General features: G+C 49.6%; 10 protein-coding genes across 10 annotated transcripts, besides 1 other annotated feature; 5 read left to right on the top strand and 5 right to left on the bottom strand.

Moving 5' to 3' along the window:
* Nucleotides 1–713: 713 nt before the first annotated feature.
* Nucleotides 714–2,186, bottom strand: UA08_01075 (hypothetical protein; the record flags this gene model as incomplete). The annotated part of the gene is made up of 4 exons (XM_020259822.1): nucleotides 714–906; nucleotides 1,270–1,715; nucleotides 1,779–1,994; nucleotides 2,067–2,186. The coding sequence occupies 4 exons, from the start codon at nucleotides 2,184–2,186 to the stop codon at nucleotides 714–716; spliced, it is 975 nt and encodes a 324-aa protein (XP_020124847.1).
* Nucleotides 2,187–3,071: 885 nt separating this feature from the next.
* UA08_01076 (hypothetical protein) lies at nucleotides 3,072–5,400 on the top strand (the record flags this gene model as incomplete). The annotated part of the gene is made up of 5 exons (XM_020259823.1): nucleotides 3,072–3,182; nucleotides 3,233–4,406; nucleotides 4,483–4,774; nucleotides 4,835–4,868; nucleotides 4,921–5,400. 5 exons carry the CDS (start codon nucleotides 3,072–3,074, stop codon nucleotides 5,398–5,400), a joined length of 2,091 nt encoding a protein of 696 aa, XP_020124846.1.
* Nucleotides 5,401–5,602: 202 nt separating this feature from the next.
* Nucleotides 5,603–6,499, top strand: UA08_01077 (hypothetical protein; the record flags this gene model as incomplete). Its single annotated transcript, XM_020259824.1, has 3 exons — nucleotides 5,603–5,661; nucleotides 5,722–6,146; nucleotides 6,228–6,499. 3 exons carry the CDS (start codon nucleotides 5,603–5,605, stop codon nucleotides 6,497–6,499), a joined length of 756 nt encoding a protein of 251 aa, XP_020124845.1.
* An 82-nt stretch (nucleotides 6,500–6,581) lies between these two features.
* Nucleotides 6,582–7,859, bottom strand: UA08_01078 (hypothetical protein; the record flags this gene model as incomplete). Its single annotated transcript, XM_020259825.1, has 2 exons — nucleotides 6,582–7,724; nucleotides 7,800–7,859. 2 exons carry the CDS (start codon nucleotides 7,857–7,859, stop codon nucleotides 6,582–6,584), a joined length of 1,203 nt encoding a protein of 400 aa, XP_020124850.1.
* A 606-nt stretch (nucleotides 7,860–8,465) lies between these two features.
* UA08_01079 (putative 2-hydroxyacid dehydrogenase UNK4.10) lies at nucleotides 8,466–9,774 on the top strand (the record flags this gene model as incomplete). The annotated part of the gene is made up of 6 exons (XM_020259826.1): nucleotides 8,466–8,567; nucleotides 8,617–8,830; nucleotides 8,892–9,091; nucleotides 9,162–9,443; nucleotides 9,515–9,687; nucleotides 9,750–9,774. 6 exons carry the CDS (start codon nucleotides 8,466–8,468, stop codon nucleotides 9,772–9,774), a joined length of 996 nt encoding a protein of 331 aa, XP_020124849.1.
* A 73-nt stretch (nucleotides 9,775–9,847) lies between these two features.
* Nucleotides 9,848–10,097: a repeat region (Identified by RepeatMasker using a combination of RepBase library and repeat library created with RepeatScout).
* A 72-nt stretch (nucleotides 10,098–10,169) lies between these two features.
* UA08_01080 (hypothetical protein) lies at nucleotides 10,170–12,858 on the bottom strand (the record flags this gene model as incomplete). Its single annotated transcript, XM_020259828.1, has 3 exons — nucleotides 10,170–10,648; nucleotides 10,710–10,950; nucleotides 10,993–12,858. The coding sequence occupies 3 exons, from the start codon at nucleotides 12,856–12,858 to the stop codon at nucleotides 10,170–10,172; spliced, it is 2,586 nt and encodes an 861-aa protein (XP_020124490.1).
* A 1,486-nt stretch (nucleotides 12,859–14,344) lies between these two features.
* On the top strand, nucleotides 14,345–15,376 carry UA08_01081 (60S ribosomal protein L17; the record flags this gene model as incomplete). The annotated part of the gene is made up of 4 exons (XM_020259829.1): nucleotides 14,345–14,347; nucleotides 14,604–14,814; nucleotides 14,971–15,158; nucleotides 15,221–15,376. The coding sequence occupies 4 exons, from the start codon at nucleotides 14,345–14,347 to the stop codon at nucleotides 15,374–15,376; spliced, it is 558 nt and encodes a 185-aa protein (XP_020124491.1).
* Nucleotides 15,377–15,967: 591 nt separating this feature from the next.
* UA08_01082 (hypothetical protein) lies at nucleotides 15,968–17,533 on the bottom strand (the record flags this gene model as incomplete). Its single annotated transcript, XM_020259830.1, has 5 exons — nucleotides 15,968–16,708; nucleotides 16,763–17,122; nucleotides 17,170–17,250; nucleotides 17,289–17,383; nucleotides 17,497–17,533. The coding sequence occupies 5 exons, from the start codon at nucleotides 17,531–17,533 to the stop codon at nucleotides 15,968–15,970; spliced, it is 1,314 nt and encodes a 437-aa protein (XP_020124488.1).
* A 445-nt stretch (nucleotides 17,534–17,978) lies between these two features.
* Nucleotides 17,979–19,418, top strand: UA08_01083 (hypothetical protein; the record flags this gene model as incomplete). The annotated part of the gene is made up of 2 exons (XM_020259831.1): nucleotides 17,979–19,110; nucleotides 19,177–19,418. 2 exons carry the CDS (start codon nucleotides 17,979–17,981, stop codon nucleotides 19,416–19,418), a joined length of 1,374 nt encoding a protein of 457 aa, XP_020124489.1.
* Nucleotides 19,419–19,988: 570 nt separating this feature from the next.
* On the bottom strand, nucleotides 19,989–22,763 carry UA08_01084 (hypothetical protein; the record flags this gene model as incomplete). The annotated part of the gene is made up of 3 exons (XM_020259832.1): nucleotides 19,989–20,358; nucleotides 20,419–22,519; nucleotides 22,571–22,763. 3 exons carry the CDS (start codon nucleotides 22,761–22,763, stop codon nucleotides 19,989–19,991), a joined length of 2,664 nt encoding a protein of 887 aa, XP_020124486.1.
* Nucleotides 22,764–23,632: the final 869 nt, after the last annotated feature.

A 23,632-nucleotide genomic window follows, 5' to 3' on the forward strand; every position in this document is an offset into this window, starting at 1 on the left:
TCCACAAAAGGTCAATTGACAAGTAGATCTTGCGAAAAAGCCAGTGAACAGATTGAAAGGCAAATAGTTCTGGGCTTCTATGATATATTCGATGATGCCAACATTCCCTGTTTTCAAATGCCACCCCGCAAGAGGGTCGAGGACACCAGAATTGCGCAGCCTGTCAGTTATTTATCCAGTAGCCTCGAAGAGCGGGCAGGGCCCAAGTAGGCACAGGAAAGAACACGTGCTGTTGAAGTCGAAGTGGTCGATAATAACCAGGGTTTCCAAAGGAGCGTTGTGGCTACTCAAGTGGAGTAAGTAACATACGTCCCTGACGCATTCAGAAACGTGATGTCAAGAAGTAGTAAAGGAGGGAGAAAGTCTAGCACGTTTGTTCAGACGAGGGTAATAAGTAGTCAAGGACAGACAGTGTTGCGTCGACGAGCCAGCTTCGATACGTTATTGATTAGATGAATGAATGAATGAAGAGTGATCTAGCCATCTAGGCAGTAGACATGATGATATTGAGCGGACACATAGAGCTATTGTGCTGGGTAGGACAAAAAGACAACAATAGAGAGTGGCAGGCTGGGTTAGCTGTCATTATGAGTAAGTCGCATCGGACTCACTCACCCTGGCGATTCAAGCCAGCGATCTGATACTGCGGCTGTCCTCATATTGGAAGGATCAGATAACGCCAAGCATGTAGCACTATTGTTTCAGGGCCAAGTTCAATTGAGGGGAGATGAACCAAGGGACGGAGCCTTCACAATCGCGACAAGATGAGTTGGCTGGGCAGTTTGGCCTTGGAGGATGGCTGCTGCAAGGACTGGCGGAGATCTCTTGAGTTGTTCCTGCCGGGTCTCAAACGACGCAGGAACAACCCGGCGGAGCGCTCTTGATTGGCCGGCAGCAGCCGTACGCCTGTAACTTACCAGACCGCGGTTGGGCCAATGGAAAGAGGCCTTGGCAGTAACGTCCTTACCGATGTTACCGACCTGGAGGAAGGAAGCATTCACCACCAGCATTGATGTTGATTTACACAATTGGGCCAACTGCGCACAATGAGCTTACATCTATGGCTGAGCACAATCAATAGATCACTGCTATTCTACTCCGCTTGGTGCTGGTGATTATGCAGGTTGAACACCCAATTTGGCACCCGGCCAAAGCCTGAAGCTGATGAGATGCCACAGAACCTAGCTTTCAGAAAGGGATGCAAGAGCACCACTATCTTACTATAGACACGTCACGACTGTCGTGGTGGTCCTATCCACGCTTGCTCACCGGCCCATCCAGCCACCGTCAACGGTAATCATCTCTCCAGAGACATAGCTGCTAGCCTCGCTGGCCAAGAAAACGACGACCCCCTTGAAATCCTCGGGCCTACCCCATCGGCCGGCAGGGATTCGGGCCATAATGCTGGTATTGCGATTCGCATCGTTGATCAAGGCGACATTCATGTCCGTGGCAATGTAACCGGGCGCGATTGCATTCACATTGATACCCTTTGAGACCCACTCGTTGGATAAGGCCTTTGTCAACTGCGCTACTCCACCCTTCGATGCTGCGTACGCCGGGACTGTGATGCCTCCCTGGTAAGAGAGTAGCGAGCCCACATTGATGACTGCGCCTCGTCGACCCGTAGGGAACTCTGAGGCGTCCCGAGACAGCAGATAGGCACCAAATTCGCGCGAAAGTGTGAAGACCGAAGTAAGGTTAATGTTGATGACCTAGATCAACAGACTCATGATGTCAGCGCATTTTTTATAGTTATTCAGGCCAAAAAAACCCACCTCATCCCAGTCTTCATCTGGAAATTTCTCGCTCGGGTGTCTCCTCTGAATTCCGGCGCAGTTGAGGAGGATGTCCGGCTTAACACCCTGCTCAACCAGCGCAGGGATTATTTTCTTGACCGATTCACGGTCAGATAGTTCAGCAACATGTATCAAGGCTTTCCGGCCAATTTTATTAACGATCTCATCTCGCGTTGCAGTGTTGGACTCGTCCCTCTGGTACACCCGGGAGTCAGTCTTGAGTCTTAACATGATATAATGGGGCGTTTGTTATGCGATTGGTAATACCTGTACTAGAACAACATCTGCCCCAGCCTCTGCGAGCGCGATAGCCATTGCTTGACCAATACCCCGCGTCCCTCCTGTGACCAGGGCTGTCCTTCCCTGTAAAGAGAAGAGGGATGCCATTGTGTGTATATTTTGAAACTCGGTGCCGTCGATGCGATAATTTTCGAAGCGTGTTTACAAACGATATGCAGCGGAATCTGACCGGCAAAGCTCTCAACAGAATACACGGAACGGTCTGTGTAACTGTCTTCGCGGATCTCCTTTTCAGATAGTGACTCGAGACGAATTGAGTCTTCAAAGAGTCGTACTGGAAAATCGAATGCTCTCTTCCAGCATCATAGTGAGGGGCAGCCGCCGTCATTAGCCGATGCGGAGAACCATCGGCTATTGAAAATCACCCTCGTTTCTCGGCCTTCTGCGCGTTTCGATGATTTCAGGTAAGAGTTATTACAGACAGGAATTTGACGCTTGGATTAGCTGTATACCAACTAAAAGCATTAGTTTTAACTCGGACATGGGTGTGGTTTGGGGATTTTGACTTAACGAACCGACTAACCTCACATGGTCTACGTATATTACATAATCCGGGGAAAGCCGCTACTTTTAGCTCTGAGATTGCTCAGTCAAGACGGATCATCATGCCAAAAATACTCACGGGCTAAAGACTCGCGTTCGGGTTGCAGCATCTGTGCTTGAGAAGTGCCCTTTATAATACATCGTCATCGGAAAATGGTCCAAGCTGCGACTCCCGGCGAATTAACATGAGCATATTCAACCGCTATCCCTTGATAAACTGCACCGGTTGAAATAGCCACTGAAATGAGCCCTACAAATACAAATCCTGTGTCGAAGCAACATAGAAAGCTTGGCCCGGGACAGCGTGTATCGCGAGCATGCCTACACTGCCGCCAGCGCAAGTCCCGATGTGACCTGTAAGTGTTGATGAGTTGCGTATTCGACGCCAAGCAAAATTTCTTTTTTCGGAGGAAGTAATGTTAAGATAAGATGTACGCAGAGATAGCAGCGGCAGTCCAGGAACTCCACCTTGTCAACGATGTATTCGCGAAGGCCGCGAATGCGTTCTGGGGTCTTCCAACCGGGGAGGACGGCGAATTCGTAAAAGCAAGAGCAATGCCATTTCCAACGATGAAATGTCTGTTTCACAGACACATAGAAGAAATTCTGCAATCTCGCGGTACTCAGAGCACGGATCATCTTTTCCAGTACCTCGCTTTCCAGTTTCAGATCTCTACGTGAACCATGCTGGCAAACCATCCGATCTCGTCAGCCCAGACGATGATGATCACGACCCTGCATCCAGTTCGGACAGCGCCATTGATTCCGGGGTGCCTCGGAATCCCTCCGATGCGTGGCAATGCTTAACTGGAATTGCGAAGCGAGGAGGCGAGACTGAGGGTGTGACCCCGACTTCACAAAGCCTCACTCACCATGGGCCTCATGATTTGTATGTCCGAGATGGAGTGGCTGGTAATTCACCCAAGGCTCCTGTTTCTACAGGGATCCGAGGGTATGAGCTAGTGAAAAATGGCTCACTAGATCCAGACTTGGTATTCAACTTGATAAAGCGATACCAAGCACATTTCCATCCTTACCAACCGCTCGTTCCAAGACGATACTTCCATCGCGAGGCACTAGACACATTTGCAGCCAGTGAGAAGCACTTGCTCACGGCCGTGCTCACTATAGCTTCCAAAGATTTAGTTGATTTGCCTCACATTCATGAATACTGTTCGAACTACATGCACGAGTTAATATCTAGCATTGCCGCTGGCGTTGATTGTGATGTGGAAGCAGTCGAGGCTTTGATTCTGATAGCAGAGTGGGAACCACAGGGCCTCCGCCCGAACATTGAACGTGTCGGAAGGGGCGAAGAGGATCGCGCAGCGTGGATGCATGTAGGTCTTGCGCTACGTTCGGGCTATTTTCTCGGATTGGAGCGCACTTCTTTCAGAGGCGACCCCTCCGGAGACGACTGCGATGCACGCAAGCGCCTGGCCTGGACTTCTTGCTACATCTCGGATAGACTAATTTCTGTGAGAATTGGAAGAGCCTTCTGGTCTCGAGGACCGGGTCCGATGACTGGATTTGTGAGCCATGATTTTCCTTCTTTGCAACCCGTCACAGAAGGAGACGAAGATTATGCCAAGATCATCCAGGCCACTCTGGAATTGACGCAGTTATACAACAATGTGCATGAAATTTTGTACTCGGGAATGCGGACGAGTAACCAAATGATGCTTATGGGAGACTACATCAAATATGCCGATGATTTTCGGACGGCAATATCTAGATGGAATCAGACATGGGGATGTCTAAACTGTGAGCAATTCCGAAGACGGTTAAACAAAGATGAGAAAACAAAAATTAACGTTTGCGCATTGCCGCCACGCTTTAGGCTCGCCTCATATCAAGATCACTCTCCAAATGTCTTATGAGTACTTAAGGCTCTATACCAACGCCTTCGCGTTTCAAGCAGCCATCTCTCAGGCGATTGTGCGAAAGCCAGATATGGCTGATCAACACCACCAAAGAGAACATTTGAGGGGGACGTTCAGCAATATTGCCTCGATGCCCGATGCACGCTTTATATATGAATCGCTCGAAGCGGCAAAGACGTACCTAAACATACTCGTTGGCTCGATTAGCCCCGAGCAGCACTTGCGTTTCATGCCGTCGCGTTATTATTTGTGAGTTGTTGGAGATTCGCAGCCAAGCATCGAAAATTCAACTGACGCTTCCCAATTCAGGTATAGCATTTATGCGGCGGTGTTCTTGTACAAGGTAATCTTTGTGTGACTTTACAACCATCGTTCATGGTTGACTCTCTTTCTAGGCCCGTTCTTTCGGTGTCATGTCTCCAAATGAAGAAGTCGAAGTCCGGGAACTGGTCTCACGAACCACCGAGACACTTTACCGCGCCAGCGCTGGGCCTGATGACATGGGCTCACGTTATGCAAGACTTCTCGAGCTGCTATGGAAGCCGTCGCGTTCTTCAGGATCTGTAGCATCATCCGAGTCGCGACGTCGTAATGAAATTTCCATTCCTAATCTCGCGAACTCAAACACGAACTCGACACTGCCAGACGGACGTAGTAGCCAACAGCAGGCACACTTTGACCCGGCAAATGACTTCTCTTGGCTTGATTTGGGTGCTGTTGGCGATTATGTGTCTGGTGATCAGATGGCAGCGAGTATTCTGGGATTTGATGGAGGCGGCTTGCATGACAGTAGTAACATATACGGCACTGTTGGGCAGCAGCAACAGATATTGCAGACGCCCCTATGGACGGGCGATACCAGCCTGTTCTTTTGATGTATTATACCTACTTCTCTGTCTGCGTTCTTTATACTGTACGATTTTCATACCGGCATTGAAAACATTTCAATAAGCGGTACCCCACTCGGAGTAAATCCGAAGCGGTTCATAGCCCGACATCAGCCCTCATGTTTTAGGCAGTAAATAAATATGGAGGAAGATTCTCCAGACGTCACCTTCATGCTTACTGACTGTCGCCATGTCTCAATTAAACGATATCAAGGGCCGCTTGGCCCTCATCACGGGTGCTTCTGGCGGGTACATACATCGTCCCTTCCAACCCATACTTCATCGAAGAATATACTAAGACCAGACCAGAATTGGAGCAGCATGTGCCCGCCAACTAGCCGCGAAAGGCACGCATCTAGCATTAACCTACATGTCGAGCCTGGCCGGCATCACGGCCCTTGTTGACGAGCTCACCCTACTCGACAACAGCCTGCGCATATCTATCCACAAAGTCGACGTTGGCAAGGCTGATGACATTGAGAACATGTTCAAGGAAATCGACGAGAAACACGGCCAACGACCTGACATTCTCGTCTCGAATGCCGGCTATGGCAAGCGTGTGCCGCAGGTGTGGGACATCACGCTCGAGGAATTCGATTATACTATTAGTGTCAACCTCCGCGCCTCGTTCATTCTTGTCAAAGGCGTTGTGAATCATATGCGGGATCAGAAATGGGGTCGGATTGTCTTTATGTCGTCGATTGCTGCGCAGGGTGGTGGGATCAATGGATGCCGTGAGACTTGCCTCTCTCTCTCTCTCTCTCTTTTTTTTTTTTTGGTTCCTTAAATGCTCGGACGAACTCATGATGAAACAGACTATGCAGCCTCGAAAGGAGGCATGACAGGGATGATGCGAAATTTGGCTACGCGACTCGCCGAGTATAATATCAGTGTCAACGACGTTGCGCCTGCTATGATTGGGGATACCGGGATGATCCCGAATGCTGCTGCAATCCCCGGTATAGCGGAAGGTATCCCAATTGGCAGATTGGGTTTGCCGGAAGAAGTGGCTAATACTGTGACGATGCTGGTTACGACGGGGTATATGACGGGACAGAGTCTGCTGTTGGCTGGGGGGTTGAAATAACTGATTATCCATATATACAAGTATATTATCTTTTATTTTCATTTTTTATCCTAGGTATATATGATCAATTAGATAACATTCTCTAGCCCTCAATCATCACCTTGACTACAGGAACTCCCTCTTCATCGACGCCCTTGCCAGCCAGCGTAAACGCCCTCTCCCCCTGCCCTTCCTCAGCCAACTTCACTCTATGCGTGACAATTTTGTCCTCCACTCTCTTAAAAGTCTCGTTTTCTAGCAGCTTTATAGCCGCTGGATACGCATGCTTGTCATAACGGAAAACGCCAATAACATCAACCTCCCTCAGCATCGCCGCGCCGTGATGCAATGTCAGAATCGGCGCGCCCATACCAACCTGCACCAGCACTCCGCCTGGTGCAGCAATGTAAATACCAGCCTGCACGCACGGTGGAACACCAGTGCATTCATACACCCTGGCAAACCCGTTGGGTATCTTATGCGCCTCCTTGATCTTATTCGCCGTCTCTTGCGCCGTCTTCATCGCATAGGCCGTCTGCTCCTCTTGCGGCGCATCCTTGGGAGGCGACGGCGTCGCTGAGCGCTCAATCAGATACGTCTTCAAGCCCAGCCCCAACGACTCGGCGACTTGGAGGCGTCGAGCATCAATATCCGCAATGACAATGGACGTGAAATGCTGCGACGTTGCTAGCGCAGTCGCCAGCAAAAGCCCGATTGCGCCGGCGCCAAAGATCATCGCGGCACTCTCTTCATTCAGTGATTTTGCCAGCGCTGCTTCCTCGCTGGTCGGCGGATGAGACCGGCGAATAGCATGCAGACACACTGCGAGCGGCTCTGCAAGCGCACCGCCCGCAAAGGACACCGAGTCCGGGAGTCTGTGGCACATATCCTCCGGATGGTTAGTGAATTGCATCAGGGTGCCGTCCAGATGCGGAAACGATTTTGCGCTTGATCTAAAGCGCATGTTGGAACAGAGGTTGTAGCGGTCCGCGGCGCAGTAGATACATGTCCGGCAGGGGAGGCCGACTTCTAGGGCCACTCGATCCCCCGGTTTGAGGGTTTTCACGTCCGGTCCCACGGCTGTGACGAGACCGCTGGACTCGTGGCCGAGGGCCATGGGTGAGCGGACTACAAAGTCGCCGTTGCGTCCATGGGTGTAGTAGTGTAGGTCAGAGCCGCAAAGGCCAGTGGCGCGGATGGCGAGTTGCACTTCGTTGCCTGATGGTGCTGGGATATCTCGTGTTTCCTGAGCAGCAGTTAGTTTTATAAGAGAATGGAGAAGGCCTTTCGGGGGGATGTCAAGGAATATGCCTGGACGTACTAAGCGCAGATCTTTGGCGCCGTGAAGAATTAGGGCTTTAGATGGTGTTGATGCAGACATTTTTGCCTGTCCAATAGCAGTATTGTTTCGTTTGATTCGTGAGTATGAGTATCTCGGTATGCTTGGTTGATGAATATGACTTTTATACGTTTAGCTTGGAGACGAGCAAGACTGAATTAGGCTTCCTGCTACTTATATCACTGGAACAGAGACCCCGGACAGATGTCGAGTGTAGTTGTGCAAGAGACAGAAAGGCAAAGAACAGCCAAGTCAGTTGATGAGTCGTGGATAGTTATATTCAGACGCCGAGTATGTAAACACCGGCGAGAAATCCGATCCGCCGCGGAGGGGCAGCTTCCCCGGCTATTGACTCCGTGGGGGTCGGCAATTGATGCGGTGCGTGTTGGTTGTTCACTGGAAGCGCAAATAGTAAATCAGAAGTAATGGCAGAGTAGGTAGGTTCATATAAACCCAAACATCCCATCGAGTTATGCTTGGATACAGAAGTTTCTCCTCCAATTTGCATCTCCGCACGTCTGGCGCCCTGAAACTCCTCGCGCGTGAGTGACCATACCCATTCATTCATCTTCACTCTTCCTAATGCATAGCTCACCAGAACCAAACCCGCATCAACGCCTCTCCAGCGTAGCCAGACACTTCGCAACAATGCCGTCGCAAGCAGCCCTGCTCATAGGCGAAATCACCCACGCGCGACCAGAATGGGAGCAGCTCTCGTCGACATTAACGCTCAAGGCGAGTCTCTTCATTGTGTTCGGACAGAAGAGAAGAGACTGACTCGTTTGGCGTCCTATTATAGGAATTCCCAAACGGGACACGAGAGCAGTTTCTGCAGCATTGCAAGAGTGGAATATATGACGATGTCGTCGTGATATATCGCAGCAATACCTCTACCAAGTACACGGGCCGGTTTGATAGCGAGCTGGTTTCAGCGCTGCCCAAGTCGGTTAAATACATTGTGCACAACGGGGCTGGATACGACAATATTGATGTTCCTGCTGTGACGGAGGCTGGTCGGTTTACCTCTCTACATAAAGACTAGCCTGATAAAGATGCTGAGAGCCGAGATTTTAGGAATTGCGGTTTCTAGCACTCCAGTTGCCGTGAACAATGCCACCGCCGACGTTGGCATTTTCTTAATGATTGGTGCCCTGCGTCAGGCGCATGTTCCTCTATCTTCCATTCGGGCTGGCGAATGGCTAGGCAAGTCTACATTAGGCCACGATCCCAAGGGCAAGGTGCTTGGAATTCTCGGAATGGGTGGCATCGGCAGGGTATATCTACGAACTTCCCTTCCTTGCCTTCCATTTCAGCCCCCCAAAAACAAAGACTGAGTTGTCATAGGAAATGGCCCACCGCGCAAAAGCCTTTGGAATGACTATCCAGTACCATAATCGCAGCCGGCTATCTCCCGAACTCGAAGATGGCGCCAAGTACGTCTCCTTCGACGAGCTGCTTGCCAGCTCCGATGTGTTCAGTTTGAATCTGGCGCTAAACCCGTCGACTCGACACATTATCGGTGCGAAGGAGTTGTCGAACATGAAGGACGGTGTGGTTATTGTGAACACAGCGCGTGGGGCGTTGATAGACGAGAAGGCTCTTGTTGCCGCAATCGAGTCTGGGAAGGTTGGTCCCCTGTTCCTCTCCCAGACGAAGGCTATTTACAACCGTGTCTGGTGCTGACTGCATACTCCTAGGTGGCGTCCGCTGGTCTCGACGTGTATGAGAACGAGCCGCAAGTCGACGACGGGCTGCTGAAGAGCTCCAAGGTATTCCTGCTCCCGCATATTGGAACGATGACGTTCGAAACGCAAAAGGAGATGGAGCTGCTGGTGCTGGAGAATCTGCGGTCGGCGGTGGAAAAGGGCGTGTTAGTGACTCAAATACCAGAGCAGAAGAAGTAGCTAGCTAGCTATACTCTATAATGACTAGAACAGAGAACCGAATGTCTGAATGAAATAGATGTGCCGGAACCGGACTTTCTAATTTTCCATGCCAAGTGCGGCACTTGGTCTGTGCGCAGTCAATGTAATATTTTCCGGAATGATTCTCAATAGTTTTATCATAAATGATTTCTAGGTGCTTTCTAAATGCTTTCTCAGTGACACTGTCGTGCGACAGGGATTGCAAGAACGTAGCTTAGCATTGGCTTCGGCCTAGGACTAACTAGATTCGAATAGAAAACGTACAACTAAGTTATACAGCTAAGATCTAAGTAATCGCTGCCTCTTTATATAACGGGGCATGCCAAGCCGCTAGCCCAACTAGCGGCGGGAGGTCATTTAGTATTGATTATTGATTCTTGGATACATTCGAATTCTAGCTGGCTCTGCAGAAACCACAAATCTCGAGTCACTCTATTGCGTTTTGCTCCATAGGCACATCCAATTCCTTCTCAGCCGACGGTTTCTTCCTCTTATTCTTCTTCTTGGATTTTTTAGACTTGCCAATCATCGATAACGGCCATTCTTCTTCTGCTGGGCCAGGTGGTCCTATATCGACTGTGACATCAGCAGGTCTTTCCTGCTCTAAAGCATCAGGTATTGTATCTTGGATCCACTCTGGGATACGATTAGCAATATTCTGATCTTCGCCTGGGGCGAGAGGAGTACAGTCACTTAGACTCTCGATAGGGACCAAATCAATCCTTTCGGCCTGGTCAGATAATATGGTTGGAGAGAGCTGCGAGTCCTCTGGCGGGGTGACTTGGGCATCAGTTTCCTCGGCGGGCAATGAAAAGTCTTCAGACTGCTCGGATGCTGAAGGATGACATTTTCTTTGAGGCGAATGGGTAACAGTAGCTGAAGCCGGTTTCATGTTGCTTTCCATGACTAGATAGCAGATTTAGGTTGTTAGTAAATAGGGTCTTTGCAAATCAACTATAACCCATACCTATGCCACGAATTCCAACAAACTTTTTACAGGTTTCTAGACCTCTGACAAGAATATCGAGCTTTTTACTCAACTGTTCTCTGAGACTCCGATATTCCTTGGTTTCCCCCGCGATACAGGTGACCATCTTTGGTGTCATTTCAAATACCGCAATAGGGGAGAAAAGATTCGATAGCGGTACGACGAGCTTATTTTCAATTGCCTCGACAGCAAAATCATCAATGAAGCGCTTCAAAGCCACCTATGATACAGTCAATATGGATCGTATAGCATGGCAGGAAACACTCGCCTTGTAATATGCAAGCATGCAATCCAAGGCCTCAGCAGACGCAAACTGACCCATGTCAGGCTCTGTAGACTGGACGATTCGACGAGAGAGACCCCGCAGGTCTACAGATTCGACTTCCCTAGCAACTGTTTCTAGGTCTGACGCGTTGAAGAAGGCTCGGATCGATTGCATGATCTCCTTCTCACGGCGCTCGTTGCGAATTTTCTGTAGATTCTCGGTGAAATAATGATTGTAGGTGATCGGGTGGCCGTGGGTATGTGGTACGAGTAATTCCAAGATTTTCTCTTGTGCTGCTTGTCGAAGATCGTCTAATTTAGGCTCAAAAATTTCCCGCATTAGAACTGTCGAAGTGGCATTATCAGCGATATGTGCAATCGTTGAGCCTATGAACTGCTTCACGGCATCTGCTACTTGAGAAATATGGCTGCTGGTAATGCTCTCCCATAACATGCATTGCTCCATGAACAATTCAGAGATAATCATTGGGTTGAAGGTTCCCGGTAGCTCTCGGCCTCGAGTTCTTTTGAGGATCTTTTCAATATGTCGGATGTATTCCGCCCGTGTCAGCATAATTTGGCTGTCTTGGTCAAGAATTTTGGGTTCACTTGAAGCAGCGATCTTTCTGCGATGACCATGACGGCTAATATTATCCGCGAAAGCTTCGTTTAGATTCTGAACCACTGCACGCAGTCGCTTTCGATAGCCCGAGTCAGCGTGTATGTCATCAAAAAAGGCGCTATTGTATGTTCCATCAACGGCAGCTTTCACGGTCGTTTGGAAGGCCTGGCTGATATGAAAAAGGTAAGCTTGCTGCTGCTGTAAACTTTCCCGGGCATTACCAAGGCGTTTTAGCTCCTCGTTCGACTTGTCAACTTGAACTTTTATCTCGTCAATCAAATTTGGCAACTCGGTCGCTATCTGAGACAGCAGCAGTGTGCTCAGATGGTCTCTTAATCTGTTGATCCCAAGTAAGTTCTTGGGCATGAACTCCCAGACACCTTGCGAGAAGAACTCCCGCTCTTGTGCGTCATGGTCAGAGAGTGTTCCTCGAGCCTTTTCAGTATCTAGGAGGTTCTTCAGAACGTGCCATCCCAAATGAAAGTCGACCTCTTGATTTTTGGCCAACGAAATGAACATTTTCTTGGTTTCCGAGCCAGGGATCAGTACATCCGGCTTTGTGATAACCCCCATGGTCCTGTGCCCAGATTCGTCCGTAGTGTGAGCCAGACGAAGCACAATTTGATTTGTAGAATTATTTTTAGCTGAGACAACCGCTAGGATAATACTTCTTGGTTCTCTCATATACTTCTGTACGACTTCTTGTACAAGCGTCACGTCCGCTGCGGACTGTTGTTTGGTTTCTGAGTGTATAAGGCTGGGGAGACTAACAATGGTCAAATGAGGCTGATCTGGTCCTGCGACCTCTATCTGAAGTATGTTATTTGAAAAGGCTTTGCTATGCGTCGAGATCCCCATGATACTTTTGGCATTTCCGATCAGAATGGGTAAATTATCGAAACTGTCTAGGGTTTCCCGAAAGCTGCTTAATGAGCGCTGTTCTGATTCGCTTCGTGAGGGGTGAGGGACAATAGATACGCTTACTCCGATCTGCGAACTCTTGCGTAGCACTAGTTCAGTGGGAAACCTTGTACAGAGATTACTCTTCACTGGGAATGCAACCCCAGATATTGTCTCCAAAACGGAGCTCTTCCCAGACGATTGATCGCCGCAGACGATGATTTGTGGTAGCGACACATAGTGGCTGATCCCTTGCAAACGCAGAGCGTCTACCGAGTCCAGGAGGTTAAGTTGCTCCTGCGTGCAGATGCCGGATAGGGCATCTGTAGAGAATTTCTTCATTACTATAGTATGTAAAGCTGTTGAGTAAGCAAGACAGAATGATTTCTAATATCAGGGGTGAAGGGAAAAGGTTCGATAGGGTACACTTTGAAGAAGTATTCGGGACCAATATATGATCCATCGGTCAGTGCAATTTGTATGGCAAGTTCCTTTCATATACATAATAGCAATCAATGCAGGAATGAAAAGCAGATCCATCATTCTGAGAAAATTAAGAAGAATGTTCGTTGCTATCTTGTAGCACATGGAAGGTCTAGATCGAAGTCGCTGCAAGGGGATTGAAGTTTTTTGCTTTCAAGCTATCTGATAGCATGTTCTACCGTGAGACTCGCTGCATCTTTCCAATATAATCCATATAACCCTAGGCGATACACAATACGTGGCCATAGAAAAGTATTCCAGGCCGGCCAAATGATTATCAATCACTCAAAACCTCTCTATCACGCTTCCTCACTACTCGGATTTCCTCGGTCCTCCTCGTTTTCCACTCGTGTTTGCAGGAAATCGTCCAGTGTCTGATAAATAGAAACCAGGTAGCACGACTCCTAGGCACGGACCTTTAACATCCCATCGTACACTTTTCCTGTCATGAACAACATACCAAACATGATAATGAAGAGGTCCAGATGCCGGTGGGTTCTGAGCAAAAGGTTGTGGCCTCACCGGGGTTCTTGACACAGAAGCCGAGAATTATTTCAGTGTCACAAAGGATGCACATTTGGAATGTCATTTTTATTAGGTTCTATCTACATCGATTGCGCTTTTGTACAGCCCAAAGGATGCACTTGAACCTGCCCTTATATGACCACCTCCGGATCGGCCAACGTATACCCTGGAACTGTATGGAAGGAAATGTGTATTTTATATAACCGCGGGCGCCCCCTTTTATCCTTCAGGCCAGCGAGATCTCCCGGGGAGATCTGATATGTAGTATTTTACCTCTACCACAACATTTAAAAGAGAAGTGTTGAATCAAATGCCAATCCTGATCAAGGAATAGGGTCTAGTTGTCAATCATTTATAAGAATAACATTCTCTGATTAGATTGAGGTCTTATTATTAATCTTACTATAATTGCTTAATATGCTAGTTAAGAAAATAGACTTTGAATTGTGTATGAGCACGAAGAGTTTATGGATATATTATCATATAGACTGGCATAGAATAGTTTAGTAGGCTCCTTACTGGAATCAGTAGGCTTAATACATTCCGATTCCTGCACTGACCTGATAACTAGATTCGCGTCCTGTCAACTAACTAGCTTAGGCACCTGTTCCAATAGGAGCCCCGCATCATGTGACAACAGCCCGAAACAGCCTAGTGCGAGGGCTCGCTTAGGGCTTAACCGCGATCGGGCGCCAAGCCAGAAAAAAAGCACACCACCCGCGAGGATCTCGACAGTTTCGCCGACGACGCCTTTTTACGACTACATCCCCCCTTCGACACCCGATACCGAGGACCATCTCTTTTCCGGCAATCTTTCAAGATGGTGAGTGCATTCTCTTTACGATTCATTATTCTTGCTCGAGTCGGTCGGCGTGGCGGAAGATTCTGGATATGGTTGAAGTCGCAGGATGGTAGTTGAGGAATTCGGATGTCGTTATTATTTCTATTCGGGCTCTTTGATGCTATCCTCTCGCCCGGACGATATCAGCAAGAATCATTTTTTCTACTGCGACTTGAATCGAGAACGAAAAGTAAGAAAAATGTCAGAAGACTGACATGTTGCAATCCCAAATACATAGGTCCGTTACGCCGCGTCGATTCCCAACGCAAAGAGCGCCCGCGCCCGGGGCTCTTACCTGCGTGTTAGCTTCAAGAACACTCGGGAAACCGCCCAGGCCATCAACGGATGGAAGCTGCAGCGTGCTCTTGTCTACCTCGAGAACGTCATCAATCACAAGGAGGCCGTTCCCATGCGCCGATATGCCGGAAGCACCGGTCGCACTGCCCAGGGTGAGTGAAACATCGAATCAATGCCCTGGAATAGTCAGCGTTGGACGAGGAAGGGAGAATGGCCGTGGAGAAGAAAAGAAAAAAAAAAAAGGAGATTCGAAGGACTGCCTTTGATGCGAACGATTCAAGAATTGGTCTAATAAAACATCATCACAGGCAAGGAATTCGGCGTCTCCAAGGCCCGCTGGCCCGTCAAGTCCGCCGAGCAGCTCCTCGGTCTCTTGAAGAACGCTGAGGCCAATGCCGACACCAAGGGTCTCGACACCAGCAACCTCGTCGTTAAGCACATCCAGGTCAACCAAGCCCCCAAGGGTCGCAGACGCACCTACCGTGCCCACGGTCGTGTATGTTCAATTCATCCAGCTAACCGTACTAGGTCATATATTGTCAATACTGACGTGACTAGATCAACCCCTACATGACCAACCCTTGCCACATCGAGCTCATCCTCACCGAGGGTGAAGAAGTTGTCCAGAAGGCTCCTCACGTTGTCGCCAAAGAATCCCGTCTCAACTCTCGCCAGCGTGGTGCTCAGATCCGCCGCGCCCTTACAGAGGCTTAAATTCGGAAGAATTAAGGGGCGGAGAGCGAGACCATGGTGATTAGAATGACGACAAGAAAAAAAAAAAGAAATAATCAAAAAAGGATGGGGGTCAAAGGACGAGGCGTGGGAACAAAAAAGGGGAACATTACCATATACCTACCTACTCTATTACCACCTAACCTCTTCTTCCTATCCTGAAGCTTTTTTTTATTTTTAAATGCCACGATGAGATTTTCATAGTCACGGCGTCAACTTTGTTTTATTTACAAAGGAGGGAACAATAACAATTTTTTTACCTTTTCCAATTTACCTACTGAAGTAAATCGACTAGGTGGATGATAAAGATGGATTCACTTCCATGCGGAGAGTTCACGATGCTATGCAGAGAAATGCATGCTAAACACAGAAAGAACTGAAAGAATATACTGACTGACCAACACGGCTATACACATCATTCAAAGTTGGGGGGTATATATATGGGGCATCGATCTCGAAAAGCACACATAATCACGTAAACGAATGTCTTTTTATGTTCGATGAAACATGGTATAAAGAAAAGAAGAAAACATAACTCGGGCTCTCATCAATGCAGGGACAACAAGGTGGTCGTTATGATCGAGAATGTTCTTCGGTCGTGTTATCCGCAAATGGATTCTCAACGTTGAACTCGTCGGCATTATACTCATAGCGTCTTGGTGCGGGTTGACTGGAAGCTGGAACGGAGGCTGGAGGTGGTGATGAAGCTGGAGCCTCAAATCTAGGTAGCGCGGATGTCGAAAATGGCTCGTTAAGTGACGAATGCATAGGTGGCGGAGAAGTAGGTAAAACGGCAGCAGACCCGCTGTCAAATGGGGGGGATGCATTTGCACCCCTTGACTGTGTCGTTTCTCCATTTGAAATCCCATTAACTGGGCTACTCCCACTGCTATTGCCGCTACTATTAGTAGCAGGTGGTGGTGGTGATGTAGCGCCAGGAGTCGCAGAGCCCATTGCTCTCCGAGCATTCAGGAGTGTGCGTTGGTATTTCGATAGAGCCACGGATAATTGATCATTCGTCTCGATCAACGTAAGCAGGGTATTTTCGTCTGGCGGAGGATTCTCCACAGCCATGTAGCTCTGAATAGATCTGGAAGCGGCTTGACAGCGCTGGGAGAACTCGCGCATCAACTCGTGTGACTGGACTTCGGCGGCTGGTGTGCTCTGCGAGAGTTGAATGAGCAGATTCGCGGATGTTTTCGCCTCGGATATGCGCGACGCGAGTTCCTCTGGCGGAGGCAATTGCCCGTGAGTAGGCACAGGACGAGGGAAATGTGGTTGTTGATATTGTGAGGCCACTTGCGGGGGTGGAGGCTATTGAGTCTTTAGTCTCAGTTCTTCTCCTTTAATCCAACAGGGCGATCTCACCATTTTACTCTTCTCCTTCTTCCACATAGCCAGCAAAGCTGCAAGATCCTCGTCCCATGACTTTTGCGTCTCAAACGTTTCCAACGTCTCGCGCAGCATTTGCTGGGTGGACAAGTCTCGGCCCTGCCGCAGGAGTTCCTTGACCGTGCTGACAAACTTGGCATCGAAGTTGCGCGTAAAGCTATGGCCGGGGTTCTCGGACAGAATGCGAATAAGCATAATGGCGTTGTATTGCACAGTGCCGGTCGCCTTTGCCGGGCTTGACAGGTACTTGCGTATCCGCACGGAGGCCTCTTTGGCAGCGGCGGCGCTCGACTCGGCGGCCTCGACTATGGCGGGGAGATGGACATATTCGCTGGACTGTGACACGTTAGCAGAATGCGATGCGATGGATAGCTTCATCGTACAGTATTAGTAGCGCCAGGCTCAGAGCCGGATTCACAGAAAGCTTTCTTGGGGCACGGATCAGCATCATCTTCGGGGTTTGTCTTCCGCGCAAGCATGTAGGTGTCAAGAACGAACGCACGATTTCTCGAGCAACGACGGCTTCAGGGGTGTCATATCCAGCGGGGGAGGGCGAGGCACTCTCCTGCGTCTGCGTCTGCGTCTGCAAGGGGGATGCTGTTTGCGTGTTTGTTTGTTAGCTGGCTGACTGTTTGTTGTGGTACGGCAGCCACTTTCTCCGCATTGCCATCATACTAGACGGAATTCAGAAGGAATTTGGGAAGACATACTAACACGCCTTTGCAGGCCGGAAAGCATGCGCTTCATGGTCGCGGGGATTGGGAATTCAATAAGAAGGAGGCAATTCGAGGGCCTGTTCCTGGCGAAGTAGATATTGACGGACTGAATGAAAAGAGGTTCGGCAAACTGTGGCTCCTTTGCCTCTTTCCACAAGCAACTCAGTCGTTGACAGTTCAGTGGGGCGCTCTGCACAGCCTCAAAGCCATCTCGCTCGAGTCATTTTTAAACTAGTCGTAGTCTTTCGAATCATCGCTGGGAGGAACTGCAAGGAAACGCGCCGTGCTGATTGGCACGGAGCCGCTTGGCAGGCGGGCCCAGCCTCAGGCATTAACATAACTCCTTTATCAATCTTTCCGCCGCTGTCCGTGGGTCCCCGCGCTATATCACGATACTTTATTGCTACACAGAAAAGTCCTCTCCAGTCTCGCAGCAGATGGCCCGATTCAATTAGAACAACTATCACAGGCACAAAATGGAAAACCACCCTCAGTTCCGCCATTCAATCTCGCTCCATCCGCACCCTTTCCACAGCCACGCCCGCGACTCCCACGAAGCCCGTCAGTCGGCGTCTTCCCTGTCTCGAGCAGCCACTCTCCCAAGCAGCAACAATGAAACAGCAGCAGCAGCAGTCCAAGTAGTCGAGAACATTGCGGCTACCGACGGCGGCGCGGCTTCCGATGAAGAACGGAACTCGCCTCCGCGCTACACGCCCGTGAACGACCCTCTCCAGCTGGCCTCGAAGATCAAAACAGAGGCAGAAATCAAACAGATCCGAGCCAACACTTCGCGCAAACGAGACCGAGTCACGCCGTCCTTCATTGGCGACAGATTCGCGCTGACCACTTCAGGCAAACTGCAGGAGTTCTACCAGGTGCAAAACGAGAATATCGAGCGCCTCCTGACCCCCGTCGACGAGCATGTGCGCGCCGCCAAGGAGCTCAACAACTCGAACCAGTTGAAGTTCAAGATTGCCGTCTGGGGCAGTTTTGCCGCCAATGTCGTCCTGTCCGTGGTCCAGATCTATGGCGCCGTGTCTTCCGGCTCCCTGTCCCTCTTCACCACCATGGCCGACGCCATTTTCGATCCCCTGTCCAACGTGACTCTCCTGCTATCCAACAAGGCCGTATCGCGCGTCGACCCTCGCAAATTCCCCGCGGGCAAAGCCCGCATCGAAACCGTGGGCAACATCTGTTTCTGCTTCCTCATGACATCAGTCTCCTTCATCATCATCGCGTTCTCCATCAAGGAGCTCGCCGACGGGAGCGCCGAGAAGACCGAACCGTTCTATCTAACCTCCATAATTGCCGTTGCCATAGCCTTTATGACCAAACTGGTTCTCTTCCTGTATTGCTTCGCCTTGCGCAACCAGTTCTCGCAAGTCCGCATTCTGTGGGAGGATCATCGTAACGATATCATCATCAACGGAATCGGTATCCTGACCTCGGTCGGCGGAAGTAAGCTGCGCTGGTGGATTGATCCCATGGGCGCGGTGATGCTGTCGTGTCTGGTTGCGTTTCTGTGGCTGCGCACCTCCTACTCCGAGTTCCAGCTACTCATTGGCGTGACTGCGGACACGCAAATGCAACAACTAATCACATATATCTGTAAGCCTTGCTTCTCGCCTTCGTCCCCCGTCTTTCTTCTTCGGACTGACTGGTAAATTTCCCTAGCAATGACACACTCCCCCGCAATCACAGCCATCGACACTGTGCGAGCATATACCTCCGGACCCCGCCTCCTCGTTGAAGTCGACGTCGTCATGGACCGCGACGCAACGCTAATGGCCACGCACGACGTCGCCGAGGAACTGCAAATGAAGCTCGAGTCTCTGCCGGATGTCGAGCGTGCCTATGTGCACGTCGACTATGAGACGACACATAAACCAGAGCACTTTTTGAAGAAGGAGCTGTGATTCCTCTTAGACAGTGCCATTTATGTGTAGATTGCATGATGATTTTTCTTTTTTTCTTTTTGCGTTGATATTGGTATTGTCAGGCTCGCCCGTGGCGTTATTGGCGTGTATACCTATATTTGTTTGGCTTGGACTAATATTTTGTAATATATATATATATATATGTAACGAGTTTTAGAAAGAAGTTTGAATGCCTAAAATCATGGCTGGCTCACTCCGGCTACCTAACATGCAAGCAACATGCAAGATTGTCCCGACATCGTCCGATCTGGGGTAGCCCTGTTTCACTAACCTCACTAACTTCTGCACTATCCACCTGTTTACTTTAATTAGGGTCGAAATTTATACTGGAGTAAAAAGAAATAAGGATAAGAATGTGGTATCATTTTGTTAAGCACTAACTACTGAGTGATACGTATCTATTTTGTTTGCTTCCCAGCTTTCCAACTTTGCAAGTGTAAAAAATTCCCTCCCATCAGTTCAATACGGCCCAAATATGTATATGAAAAATAAACAATCAAGATTTACCTCCTAGGCATGCACGCAGCACAGCCGGCCACGGAGGGAATACTATTGCTCGAAAAGCGCGATTGTCGAAGCATACGAACTGGTGTTGTCTTCCTGCAACGCAAGAGCCGTGCCATCCGTCGACGTCACCATGTTCGTGCTCGCCTTTGTGCTGAGACCATACAGAGATACGCTTGAGCAGTCGAGTTGAACAATGTTTTGCTGGCAGGATTCCGTTGTGAGACAGGTTTGCTCATAGTTCTCGAAGAAACTGTATAGACCGGCTCCATACACCAGAACGTCCGAAGACGAGAGCACACGCAGACCCCAGGCTTTGCGACAGCTGTCGGTTGTGCATTTCGAAAAGTCTGGATCGGCGAAGCTGGTTTGAGGTGTGAAAGGAGTAAGAGCAGTAGGGTTGGATTGCCAATAACTGTGGTGTGATAGTGTCAGCGTGCTTCTTTTTCTCCTGATAAAAGATGCGAAAACTTACGGTGTTTCAGTCTGGATGAGAGCCATAAAGACGTTCTTAGCGTTGCTGACTTGGTATTCATACAGTTGACTGTGTTCAGATGCGGTGCCATACATCCAGACAGCGTTCTGGCTCTCGATGAGCACTCCACGCCCGTTGTAGATGTCAATCTGGTTATGGTCAGCAAGATCAAGTTCATGATCGGCAACCCAGAACCAGCAGTTCTCAACGTATGCGCTGGCACTCTGTGTCGCGTGGAAGAGCATGAATGCGCCCTCGCAGGCATTGTTAGCCCCATGTGTGGCAGTAGGATTCTTGGAGCACGTGTTACTCTGAAGGTCTGTACCAGCAGAACCTCCAACACGGAAGTGTACATCCCACATTGCGGCGGAGCCTTGAGATGAGCCAGCGACATTCCATTCCATGAGAATAGCACCTGGGGCAGGTCCCTTTGTCTCAAGAATCAGATCTTGAATTTCAACATCTCCAGTGTCACCTGCTTCTCCGATCTGAAGCATGGGAATTGGGTTGTTCTGGTCTGAGAAAGCGTCACCGGACGCCATCAGAAGCGGCCATATCTCGCCCACAATCTTGATATTCTTGGGAACCTTGAGAGTCGAGGTGATGATATAAGCACCATGGTCGAAATAGATAATTTGGTCAGCAGTAGCGCCGTCCAACACTTTTTGAAGTGCTGCGGTGTCATCAGTGCTACCGTCACCTTTAGCACCAGCAGACTTGACGCTAACGAAGGATGACGCAGGAACCGACTCATATTGCGGCTTAGAACGCTCAAAGACCTTGCCAGAGCTTTCTACAAGGACTGAAGGCTTACTAGACGCAGCCCTGGTACCTTGAGCACGGCTTTTTGTAACAGACGATGCCGCACAAGTGCTCCCCGACGCGGAAGCTACTGCAGACTGAGAAACTCTGCCAGAGGATGAAGATGATACCGATGAACTTGTGGAGACTTGTGAGGGCTTAACGCTGGAAGCAGAAGATCCTGCAACTGAGGTGGGTGATCCCGAAGACGAAGAGCCTGATCCGACGGAATTGACACGAGCAGCGACAGAGGTACTCGAAGCAGCGGCAGTCGCCAGCGTGTTTGGCTGGGTATGAGCAGAGGCAGTTTCGTAAACGGTGACGGTCACGATCTCGGCCGTCGGGCAAATGTCGTCCTCTTCATCACGAACTGCAGACTCGAGATCGCGCTTGGTTGTGGTTGAACCGCTCGTGTAGGTGTTCCCCTGTACCCACGACTCGACGACAGAGCCGCCAGCCAAGATGGTATTACCGTCGATGCCAGCAACAGCAATACTAGAGCCAGTGAAATCCACGTTATCCAAAATCAAGTCACCGCCACCAATGGGAATACTGGATTCGGTCCAGGCAGTTACGATGGCTTGGCTGGTCGTTGAAAGCGTGCTATCCAACATGAGAACGGAGCCAACGGTCTGATTTGAAGGACTGTTGGACATGTTCAAGGCAACGGCACAATCATTGACGGTCACGGACTTGAAAGTCCAGGCCCAGTTCCAGTTCATGAAAATGGCCGTGTTGCATCCGTTGAAGGTTAGATTGCGAGTAGTGAACTGCTGGTTGCCTAAGAACATGCCATAGTTGCCACCATTGAAGGTCAAGTCGCTCATGAAGCCACCAGAGCCGTTATCCATGAAGATACCCTCTTGTTTGTTGGCATCACCGCCTCCTTTGACCATCTCAAAACGAATATTCTGAAGACTTGTAGCTTGTCCTACTTGCCAATGAATACCAGCACCAGAGCTTTGCGGCATGGCAGTAAGATCAATGACAAAGTTTCGCACCTGGCGGAAAAAGTTGTTCTGGTTTGTGTACCAGTTAGCACCTGTGTCTGTGTAGGGGTCGGAATCGATCACAGCCATGCCACTAAAGCCGCTCGCAGCCTTCAACACGGGCATATCAGTAGCATCGCCGATGAGCTGAGTGTAATAGTACTGAACAATCGGCTTCGAGACTACATAGGTCCCAGGCGGGAAGTAGACAATGGCAGGGGTGGTAGTTGATGAGTCGCAGCCCAGGCCGCATCGATTGTCTGAAGAGATAGCACTGTTGATCGCAGCTGTGTCATCCGTTGATCCATCACCTGCAAGATGTCAGTATCGTCGATAAGCGTGGCAGGCCGGTTTGACCATACCTTTGGCGCCAAAGTCCTTGACATTTCGAAAGACCTGATAACTAGACGAGTTGCCAAAAGCCACGGTGCCCTGTCGCTCAATATTGGCCATCCAAAAGCCAGACGATGCAGCAGCCGTTCTAGCCTGAGGCGTAGGGGCAGCCTCCAGCAGGGCCGACAAGCCGAAAAAGAGTAAAAGACGTATGAAAAGCATGCTGTTGGATATGTCGAAGAAAGAAAGAATTCGATATATCTGACCAGCAGACAATAATTTGAACGAGCGGTAGATGGCACTATAAATAAGCGTAAACCAATGCCGGGGAAAGAGAAAAAAATCCTGTTTCTTTTTTGACGATCAGACCTGACCACTGTGCTGCTGACCGTTGTCACCCACCAGTTATGTGCCTAGAAGGGCTGGAAACGGTCAGCGTGAAAGGTTCGTTGTAGTACAAAAACGATCTTCCTCAAATGATCATGATCACACACCTTTCCACGTGCAAGACAGGAGGGGATCAAGCTGCCACCAGGACAGAGAATGTGGTGTAACGCGAGAGAACGACTGCGGAGGCCAGCCACAACAGAAATGAGCGTCGAAAAATAGATGGGATAAAAATGAGGGCGCAGAACAGACGAGGAGATGCGGAGGGGAAGAGGGCGAGAGAGAGAGGGAGAGAGAGAGAGAGAGGACGAAGTAATATACCTAAAGAGGGGGAGAGGAGCGCACTTGCCCGATCTGCTACAAACCGGAGCCTCAGGAATTAGGCAATAATAAGCTAGAATCAACAGCGCTCCGTTTATTGTTGTTGTTGTATCCTCAGCACTTACGCTTTGCTGGATCTCTGCCAATCAGCGCGTGTCTCAGCAGAGTTCAAACAATTCACAATAGCTTGATGATCAGACAGCCCTTTGAGGCTCCACCCCGCTGGGCGAACAAGCCCAAAGAAACTGAAGGGATTCTCCGCGAATCTCGCTGCTGCGTTTCCTCCTCTGCAGGGGTCCGCGGTTGATTGGTGCTCCGTAGCCCTAAGGTAAAACGAGTCGGTCGAAAGCTGAAACGCCAGGCGGTTTCGTCGCTAATTACGC

Source organism: Talaromyces atroroseus (assembly GCF_001907595.1).
Source record: "Talaromyces atroroseus strain IBT 11181 chromosome Unknown scaffold_0, whole genome shotgun sequence".
NCBI lineage: Eukaryota > Fungi > Ascomycota > Eurotiomycetes > Eurotiales > Trichocomaceae > Talaromyces > Talaromyces atroroseus.